Source organism: Maylandia zebra, linkage group LG14 (assembly GCF_041146795.1).
Source record: "Maylandia zebra isolate NMK-2024a linkage group LG14, Mzebra_GT3a, whole genome shotgun sequence".
Classification (NCBI taxonomy): domain Eukaryota; kingdom Metazoa; phylum Chordata; class Actinopteri; order Cichliformes; family Cichlidae; genus Maylandia; species Maylandia zebra.
Window position 1 is genome coordinate 25,937,776 of NC_135180.1, and position 11,162 is coordinate 25,948,937.

General features: G+C 38.9%; 1 protein-coding gene across 1 annotated transcript; it reads right to left on the minus strand.

The window, feature by feature from the left end:
* Nucleotides 1-5,441, minus strand: LOC143421953 (extracellular calcium-sensing receptor-like). Its single transcript, XM_076892014.1, has 13 exons — nucleotides 5,314-5,441; nucleotides 4,992-5,160; nucleotides 4,749-4,901; nucleotides 4,461-4,661; nucleotides 4,144-4,280; nucleotides 4,044-4,086; nucleotides 3,774-3,968; nucleotides 3,541-3,671; nucleotides 3,282-3,378; nucleotides 3,036-3,159; nucleotides 2,376-2,848; nucleotides 2,216-2,296; nucleotides 1-436 (listed from the first exon to the last, which is right to left on the minus strand). The coding sequence occupies exons 1-13, from the start codon at nucleotides 5,439-5,441 to the stop codon at nucleotides 80-82; spliced, it is 2,289 nt and encodes a 762-aa protein (XP_076748129.1). The 3' UTR covers nucleotides 1-79.
* Nucleotides 5,442-11,162: the final 5,721 nt, after the last annotated feature.

Consider the following 11,162-nt stretch of genomic DNA (forward strand, 5'->3'; position numbering starts at 1 on the left):
TATGGTATTTTATTTAGCTTCAAATTCAAATGTGAGTACTTTATTAATTACTCTGAAAAACACTGAAAATACAAAATGCTCATCTTGGATATTTCCCAGTCATGCCTTTCTTAATATTCCTTTCAGGGTGCAGTAAAATAATGTAACATTTGGGGACAAATATACATAGTAACAATCCAAAACTGGATGCTAATATAGCAAATATTTCCACTGCCACAGAAAATTTCCCAGGAGAGCTGACATAAGCTGGAATAAAAGAAATCCACACAGCCCAGAAAATCAGCATGCTGAAGGAGATGAACTTTGCTTCGTTGAATGTGTCCGGTAGCTTTCGTCCAAAGAATGCCAGGAGAAGACAGACAAAGGCCAGTAGGCCAATGTAACCGAGGACCAGATAGAATCCAGGAGGCCATGGCTCTTTACACTCCACAACAATCTAATGATGTTAAAAAGTATGAATACAGAGAGATTTTGTATGAATATTTTTCATTCCTCTCTTTATACATATATCCCTACATATAGATATACACAGTGGCTTGCAAAAATATTCAGCCCCCTTGAACTTTTCCACACTTTGTCACATTACAGGTACAAACATGAATGAATTTTATTGGAATTCTACATGAAATACCAGTACAAAGTGGTGTACACGTGAGAAGTGGAAGGAAAATCATACATGATTCCAAACATTTTTTTACAAATAAATAACTGCAAAGTCGGGTGTGCATGATTATTCAGCCCCCTTTGGTCTGAGTGCAGTCAGTTGCCCATAGACATTGCCTGATGAGTGCTAATGACTAAATAGAGTGCACCTGTGTGTAATCTAATGTCAGTACAAATACAGCTGCTCTTTGACGGCCTCAGAGGTTGTCTAAGAGAATATTGGGAGCAACAACACCATAAAGTCCAAAGAACACACAAGACAGGTCAGGGATAGAGTTACTGAGAAATTTAAAGTAGGCTTAGGCTACAAATAGATTTCCCAAGCCTTGAACATCCCACGGAGCACTGGTCAAGCGATCACTCAGAAATGGAAGGAGTATGGCACAACTGTAAACCTACCAAGACAAGGCCGTCCACCTAAACTCACAGGCCGAACAAGGAGAGCGCTGATCCGAAATGCAGCCAAGAGGCCCATGGTGATTCTGGACGAGCTGCAGAGATCTACAGCTCAGGTGGGGGAATCTGTCCACAGGACAGCTATTAGTCGTGCACTGCACAAAGTTGGCCTTTATGGAAGAATGGCAAGAAGAAAGCCATCGTTAACAGAAAACCATAAGAAGTCCCATTTGCAGTTTGCCAAAAGCCATGTGGGGGACACAGCAAACATGTGGAAGAAGGTGCTCTGGTCAGATGAAACCAAAATGGAACTTTTTGGCCAAAATGCAAAACACTATATGTGGCGGAAAACCAACACTGCACATCACTCTGAACACACCATCCCCACTGTCAAATATGGTGGTGGCAGCATCATGCTCTGGCGATGCTTCTCTTCAGCAGGGACAGGGAAGCTGGTCAGAGTTGATGGGAAGATGGATGGAGCCAAATACAGGGCAATCTTGGAAGAAAACCTCTTGGAGTCTGCAAAAGACTTGAGACTGGGGTGAAGGTTCACCTTCCAGCGGGACAACGACCCTAAACATAAATCCAGGGCAACAATGGAATGGTTTAAAACAAAACATATCCATGTGTTAGAATGGCCCAGTCAAAGTCCAGATCTAAATCCAATCGAGAATCTGTGGCAAGATCTGAAAACTGCTGTTCACAAACGCGGTCCATCTAATCTGACTGAGCTGGAGCTGTTTTGCAAAGAAGAATGGGCAAGGATTTCAGTCTCTAGATGTGCAAAGCTGGTAGAGACATACCCTAAAAGACTGGCAGCTGTAATTGCAGCAAAAGGTGGTTCTACAAAGTATTGACTCAGGGGGCTGAATAATTACGCACACCCCACTTTGCAGTTATTTATTTGTAAATAATGTTTGGAATCATGTATGATTTTCGTTCCACTTCTCACGTGTACACCACTTTGTATTGGTCTTTCACGTGGAATTCCAATAAAATTGATTCATGTTTGTGGCTGTAATGTGACAAAATGTGGAAAAGTTCAAGGAGGCCGAATACATTTGCAAGACATTTTCATCTTTTCTGATGGTTTATGGCAACTAAATCAAGAAAAGAAATTACAGAAGTCATATTTTCAGTATTTAATACTCACTTTTCCAGTTAAAGCTTGGTAGTTTGGGTTCCTGAATGGAAAGGGAGGTGCTCCCAACACCCAGCCAGAACAGAGACAAATCTGAGGGGAGGATAGGATAATAGAAGAATACCAGAAACACACAAACTGATCTTTAAATGACAGTGACTGTTCGTCCTACCTGAGGAGCTGTCGCACAGATGATCAGAATCCTCTGCTGGGATGTACCAAACAGCTTCCGACCCCTGGAACCAGGTACATTAGTCCGGAAAGCCAGGAGGACCACAATGGTCTTAACAAGGAGGCAGGACAAACACAGGACAAAGCTGATCCCAAATGCTGCCTGGCGGAGCCTACATGTCCACCAAGATGGCTGACCAATGAACACCAGAGAACACAGGAAACAGAGCTTGAGTGACAGGAGAAGCAAGAAACTTATTTCTGAATTGTTGGCCTTGACGATGGGTGTAAAGCGGAAACTGTGAAACACAATGGTGATGATGGTGGTCAGTAAGAATCCCAACAGGGTGAGTGCAACCAGGATGATTCCCATGGTGTCATAGAAAGAGAGGAATTCTTCTTCCCCTGCAACACATTTCACTTTTTCTTTGTCTGACCAGAAGTACTCAGGACATTTTGTGCACTCAGTGGAACCTTTGGGAACACAAAACGTAACTATATGTGTGTAAACATTATGGAAGTTTTCCTTGCATATCAACATATCTTGATGGTTCTCCAAGTGTCCATCTTTAAATTCAATGACCTTCTTCATTGCACTACATAATAATTTATTTATTTATCTTCTTTAAAAAAATAATAATAAATAACATATATGGGCTACCAGTCTGGTTGCTGATCTCTCCATCTGCACAGGGCAAACAATCAAAGCAGCATTTGGGCTCTCCTTGGCGTGTGGCCTGCCTGCTGCCAGGGGGACATGGAGCACTACACTGAGATACAGGAACCTGAACAAGGAACAGAGAAAAGTAAAATAGCCATCAATATGTTGTTTCTGCTATTTAAGATAGTGTATCAAGTTAATTTGAACAGTTTCATAACAAATACGTGGAGGATAACTATGACCTACCTGTAACTGTCCTTTTGTCCATACAATGGTGTTCTTTTTTATTTGCAACTGCTCTCTCTGTGGTGCTGAACCATCATATGTTCCAACTTTGATAAATCTAGCACAAAGTAGCATAAAATATTTCAAAAGGCCAAAGAATTTATGTATTGTAGCATTTTATCAAAAATTGCAGTTATCCTAAAATAAATGTAACTATAGTTTATTGTTCATGATTACTTCAACATGCAGTTCATTTGCACTTTAAAGTATTATATCCCACCTGATTTTATCCTTGCTGTCCTTCTGCCAGTTAATAATGTCATAAAGCGGGACTGGCTCTCCATTGGAGTCAAAGTATACTTTATCATCAAACTGGTTGGTGAAATTGACCATCTTCAGATATTGAAGAAACTACAAAAAAAGAGAATTAGAAAAACAAAAGAATGGCAAAAAAAACCCTACACATGAATCCCATGAATGTTGATTTAAATATTTTATAATATTTTCAATTACCTGACCATTTGAAAATGAGCTGTGTTTCTCACACAATCCCCCGCTAGGTCCTGCTGAATCGCAGTTCAAAAAAGTGTGCAGAGCATGGGCAACGGCATACACAGCTTTATACACATTGTAGGATATTCGAACCTGAGATACATCACTATAACTGCTGTCAGTGTTTCTCAAATCCTCTGACCCTGTGCATACAGGCTTTTCAAAAGCATATTCACCGTCTTTATAAGCTGACATGTTAAATAAACTTTTTTGTCCCACATTAAATCCGACCATATAAAGAGAATTGTTTTGGAAACCTGAGTTGTAACGAAAACTATCATTAACATTGAAATCATCTGCTTCATAGTCTTTGGCTCTTTGGCTTTCAAACTCCAGCTTACAACCAAAATGTTCTTCCCAGAACATATTGAAAAATTCCATTCCTGGTTTGGGAGAGGGTCGGACATTCAAAAGAAACTCTTTCAAGCCTGGGATGCTGACTCCAGGGAAAGTGAAGCCCAGTGTTCCCTGTAGAATGTCGAGAAACTGGGGTGAGGCCAGTCGGCTCGAGGTCACCCAGGCTTCACTGGCTATCCATTGTATCCCTGTCACATTCCTTTGAGCTAGCTGGGAAATCATAGATAAAATAATGCAGCAATTTTCATGAAAACAATTATGAGCATAATGACACTATATATCACTACTTACTTCTGAGAACAGATTTAGGAGCTTCCCTTCTGTAGCAAACACCACCACAACCCGAGCAGTTGAACTCTCCAGCGTATCTGTCATTTCTTGTATTTCAGCCATTGTGGGCGATGTCGGGATGGTGAGATGAAATGCCACACATCCACCTTGCCTTCCAAACTGATTAGAGAATGCCTGGATGCCATAAAGGCTGTAGTCATCCTGAAATGTATATACAGAAAGCATTTATAAACCATGTTGCTGTCTAAAGCTGTCTTATTGTAGCATTTAAAAAAGTTTTTATCTCACCATAGTTCCTATTGTGCCCACCCAGAACCAGCCTAAAAATGTGACAAGCTTTACGAGACCTCTAACTTGAAAGAGATCACTTGGCACAGTTCTTAAGAATGATGGGTACAAATGCTTATCAGTAAGACAGGTACAGGTGGAAAAATAACTCACCTAGAGAGAAAGTGATTTCTTTCTGTATTATTGAGCTAAAACACAAATCAAATACACAACACTATTAAATAAAGTTGTATAGTATATTACCAGTGGTATGTTGAAAGGGCCAAGTGTGTGAGCGACAGCTCTTGTAGACGAAGAGGGTGCAAGACCAATCACAGCAGGAACCGGAGAATAATACAGACATGTGGAAGACTCTTTCGTCTTTATTTCTTCTCTTGTATTTTCATTTAGGTAATATCCAGTGTTTTTAACACTATTTGAAATTTCATTTCTATTTTTCAATGAGGTCATTATTTCTTTTGTAGTTAGTTTTACAGTCTTTAACCCTTCCCCGTTGATACCATTGTATTCAGTATCTTCTGATCTTTCAACTTTACTGTCGACAGTTTTAGAGTGTCTGAGTAACGAAAAAAGAGCCTGAAGGCCGGTGGGGATATGGTCACAGCAGTCTATGATATGGTAGCCTAGTTTAACACCTGGTAACAGACTTGAATTATGGTTAATTTCCTCCACTGCAAACACCATAGTCATCATCCAGCGAAAGGCTCTTTGATAAAAGCTGTAGATAAGAAAAACTCCATAACATATTTATTCATTTAATAAAATAATATCATTTAAACAGTCTTATAGAAACATGGCAATATGGTCAAAGCTTATGCTTTTTTGACTTTGTGTTACAAGGAAGAAGAAAAAAAAAGCACTATACTACACTCACCTGCTGCATGATGTAATTTGAGGTTTACTGTTGTAGCTGTGCTGTGGCTCAGTGACAACATAATGCAGAGGGAAAAACCCTCCAATCACAACATCCCCATCAGAGTGCAAGGCTGGGAGCTCACTGCCTCCCAGTTTTACACACTGAGATAAACTAGAATCAACACTTCTCGTTCCCCTGATCTTTAAACCATGCATTGGCTCTGTCATCGCAGCTTCTTCTTTTTCCACAACACCTCCCTCCACACTTAGTGACTTAGAAGTGTTAACATCAACGAAGACAATACAAATCGTATTAAAGAAGACATTAAAAAACACCCAAAGAAAATAACCAACAAGAGTTGAATGCATTATTCACGGTAAACTCATAAAAACTTTGTGCTTAAACCAGTGGTCCTCTAGCATAGTGTATGACACCACAGGGAAGTGTTTTAATATATCTGGTGCTTGTGTCATTTTATTGTTTCTTATGAGTCATCATTAGATCACCCAATCACAGCAAAGTGCAACAGGAGAGAGGATAACACTGCTTGAACAAATCGTTAATTTCTTAAGTTGAACCACTGCTTTAAATTCAAGTTTGTTAAGCTGTTTTCCTAGAGTCACACACTTTTCATTACAAAACACAGAAAAGAATAATATTTTTTCATTTCCTCTGATATATTATTATTCTCCTGTGTCTGGTGCTAAAAACCACACAAAACAATGTTGTTGTTCTATAAGCATTAATATTTAAATGTAGTGCTCTGCTGTATAGATAATCATTTCATATTTTCCCTATAGTACGTATTTGTCCTACAGTATAGCCTCACTAGTTCATGCACTGGGTATGTTTAATTTCTATTCGCAGCACAGGCCTCTGCTCACAAAATGTTAAATCCTTCATTATTATATATTTGTCAGAAAACTCATGTGTCATGTCATAGTAAAATATCAATTATTAATGCCTAAATGCTACCCATGCATAGAGTTTTATTTTTTTCTTTCTAGCATTTAAAGCTTTGGTACAGCACTGACCAGTACTGTGTAGGCTCGACAGGAACCAACAGTCTTAAAGTAAGCCTGGCACAGACTGCTGCATGTTTTGCATAGGAGAAATTTGGCTCAAAGGTTTGACAACACCTTGCATTCAGGGGCGATTCTAGGATCAGAGCTTTGGGGGTGCTGAGCACCCAGAGAGCTGCCCAGCCGGCCAAGATACACTTTACTCGTCACAATGAGACTTCTTCCTTGTCTCTGTCAGTCCCTGCATCCTCCCTGTCCTCGTCGTCTGTTGTCTTCGTCTCCGTTATCAGTCATCATAATTTTACCATCTCTGTGCAAGTCTGCAAATTTCTTTATTAAATCATAAGATTCTTAAATTCATCAAGTCTCTCTGTGCCTGGGTCCTCGTCTCAAAACATGACATCACTGTTTTGTGCATTTTAACGCAATTTAATCCCCACATTTGTGAAAGAAATGCAAAACACTTTTTTGAAAAGTCTGTAACAAAACCATCAAATCTGATAAAGGTTATTTAAATGCTGCAAAAGAAGAATGGATTGGAATAAGAAAAGAAAATACATATAGTTCCTTAATTACTGGGGGAAAATTATGAATGATGCTCATAGTGAGTCAAAAGTAAACTGAGTGGATTTTTGGACAGAGATTCAATTTTAATGTGTATGTATAATATAATACAGATGCACAAAAAAACACTTCCAAAACAGAATAAATTATTACAAATAAATTATTACAAAATATTTAAAAAATATATATAAAAATGGAGGCAACTTTGCCTGTGGTAGAATGTATACCATGCATGAAAAAAATCTTTACTGCAGATACTAGTTTTACTAATTTAATAATACTAATTTTGCATTGTAAGATTTATGATTTTCATTTTTTCATAGTGGTACTTAGGAGAGCTTGACATTTTTTATCAGGTGGTACACACTGTAAAAAGTTTGAGAAACACTGATAAGTGTATGTGTGCTTTTGGAAAACATTTAAAGCTGCTGTACAGAATCTTTGAAACAAGCTTAAAACATTTTTAGAATATAAACAGAGCACTCTGCTTCTCTTTACAGCTCCTCACTCCACCAGGGCACCGTTTGGCACTTTCTGATAGTGTGCAAATGTGATCTACGTACTGTGTCAGTCATACAGACAACTGGACAGTCCAAAAGTTGGCCTACCTAAAACTGGCTGAGGTTTTAGTAGAGTTGTGGCTGAACCACATAAAAATATATCATTAATTTTAATCTCCCCAATCAATTATAATGTTATGTTGGAATGTTATGTTAAAAAGGGTCAAAAATGTTTCAACCCAGTTTGTTTAGCAGATTCTGTATAGCAGCTTTAATATAGGGAGGACACAACCTCCAGATTGTGTGAGTAAAATCATTTTTTTTCTCTTTGTCAGTTTAACAGTTTCTGTTTTGCCTGTCACTATTCCCTGTCTGTTTTCTTACCTGGTTTTTCCTGATCTTGCCCTTTCTCCTCACGTTCCCCTCTTTCCTCTCTCCCTCTTTGGACTGACAATCATACACAAATAGATTCAATTAGATGAAAAATTACATTAATATGAAAAAAAAATACTATTAAGATCACTAACAAAAAGTCCTCTCTCAGTCTACTTTCAACCAAAAGGCAAATAACCAAACCACACGAACATCTAATAAAAGATATAAACATTGAAACACTGATTTTACACTTTTACCTGAATGTGGCTCCTTTTTTTGAAAAAACTTCCTTATATCCATTATGAACCTGGCTGTCTCTCTGTACACAAACACACACACACACACACACACACAACAGGAGTTATAAGGTTAATGGGCTGAAGCACCCCCAAAAATGGGCTAAAGTCGCCCCTGCTTGCATCTAAATCACATAAGGTTGGCCTGTGGGTGAGTTGAGGAGGTGTTGGCTCGCCCTGAGTTAAAACATTCAGTGATGGCCAAATATGGAAATATGGAAAACTGATGTAGACCATTTCACTGTCTACATAATTTATACATGCCATGCAATAGCTTTGAGTTGTTGTATAGATGTATAATATCTTAAATGACGGTATTTGTTAATGTTTCTTTGAGTAGTGAAATTGTCAGATTCCATTCACAAGTGTCAGTGTTTGGGCAACAAATTGAGAGAATTGAGTCAAATATAAGATGACCTAAGGGTAACGGTTATTGAGAGAACCCAAAAGCAGCAAACAGATTCCAGAGAATGAATCAGATAGATTGAATGCTTTATTACTAACAATAAGAATTGGGCTTGGTGTCCAGGGGGGTTTGGGGAAAGGGAAAACTCTGTTGTTAAGCAGAGACTAACTAACAGTTAGTAATTATTTCCTGAACATTCGTGAAAAGAAAAAAAACCACATTGGTCCCAGCCATGATTGCAGCATTGTTAGTAAGAAAGAGCTGAGGCCTGTGCTACAGAATTTTGTCTTATTCAGGTAACTTCAGGGTGAACCTTGGTGGAAGGTGGTTTACTTATTACCAGGGTACATGACCATGGTAACTCATGCTGCAAATGTGATCCAGATTAGAGATCAACTCTACTTACTGACAAACCAGTTCTCTGAAAAATAGAATCACAAACCTTGAAGGTCCCTCAGACCGCTCTCTAATGACAGTCTGAGAGATTTTCCAGTAGTGTTTAATGTCTTTGCATTTAGAAGCAGCTTTATCACTTGCTTTTTCTTCTATTGGCTGGGAACTGTCATGGATCGCTGTGTGGCAAGCAGGATGAGGACCCAAAATGCAAACTCACGGACTCAGGGGATAAACTCAAAATCACAGCTTTAATGCTGGAAGGCAGATCACAAGAAATACAAAACTTAAACCGGGAACAATAACTAACACTTGCAGAGAGACACAGGGAAATCCACGCAGCTATGAGGGAGAACGCGACGCCGAACAGAGGGAGACGCAGACAGAAATACACAGAGGGTTAACGAGGAAAGTGGGAACACACGGGGAACACAGCTGACACAGATAACCATAACGAGACAGGGCGGGGTGAACATAACACTGACGGGAGACGGGCAGAGTCAAACAGGAAGTACACAGAGGTTCAGACAGGAGGAGAGAGCACGGGGAGAACAGACATAACAGGCTGGGGAAAACATGGAATAAAACACGAAAGGGGACAAGGGCTCATGAATACATAGAGGGGCACACAGGGGGTGAGAGTCACAAAGGGAAAGCACACAGGGAACAACATAACAGGGCAACTCAGGAAACAGAACCTAAACAGAGAACTGAATACAAAAATACAAGAGAACTAAGAATACTGGGCCAACACGGCCCAGGACCATGACAGGAACAATTTACAACAATTTTATTGTTATCTTAATCCATATATATAAAGTCTTAATTCTTAATATATGAGCCTAAAACAGAGCATCCCTTTGAAGTTGCTGATTTTAAATTCAATTTGCATGTAAACACATTTTGAAATCAGTTTTTGTATTTATTTTTTAATTAATCTCAGAATGTTAAAGGCAGTGGCTGTAATAATAAAACTGTCTTTTCAATGGTTGATCTGATATCCTCGTGTTGGTGTTGTTCCCAGATCATCATACTAAATGTTGTTCCAGGATCAACATTGCAAGTGACCAATCAGAATGTTGTGACGTCATACTTTTGCGACTTCGGGAAAAACCGGCGTAAAACAAAAAACTGTACTAAAGCTGCGTGAAACCGCCTCTGTCCGCCGATCAACGGGCCCTGACCCTAACCCTAACCCTAACCGTAACCCTTTAATAAACAGTAAGCAGAATTGATATTGTCCTTGCAACATTGGAATTTCATAAATGCACGAATGGCTTGGCGTGCAAAAGAATAACGTCACAACAATGTGATTGGTCACTTGCAATGTTGAACCTGGAACAACATTTTCATGATGGTCTGGGAACAACACCAACACGAGGATATCAGATCATCCCTTTTCAATATTCATTTTTTAAATAGAAACTTTTTTCCAGTCTTACGGGTCGAAGAACATTCATTTAGTGCTGTTAATACTAAATTAGAAAACAGTGAATTCGCACTTTGGACTTATTTGGAACAGCTGTGTTACTTTCTTTCTGTATTTTGTGCATCCTTTTCATATTTTTCTAATATTAGAATTTTTTCAGTATTGCTACATTACTACACCCTTTCATGTGAAGTGGTCATGAAGATCATTAACCCTCTCAGGCTCAAATTAAACTTTTTGTTGCTAATGCACAACCAAGTCCTGCAGTGGTACTTCTGAAAAAAACTCATAAAATATGTATGTGGGGTAATCAGGTTGTTAATTTTTAACTGTTGCAAATCGGCAACGCCTGCCTCAAGAGGGTTAAAACAAACTTTACCTGAAACATTAGCAAAGACAAGTGAAAACTGCAAAATTCAATGGGCAGCAACAGCCCATATTCAATTAGAATTTCATTATAAGGTGATGTAAACCAGTCACTTATCGGGCTGTAAATTTTGTTTCACTCTTACATTTACCTTTTGGTGTCAGCAGAAACATTGAAAGAAGAGGATAGATAGGGACAGAAGTAGA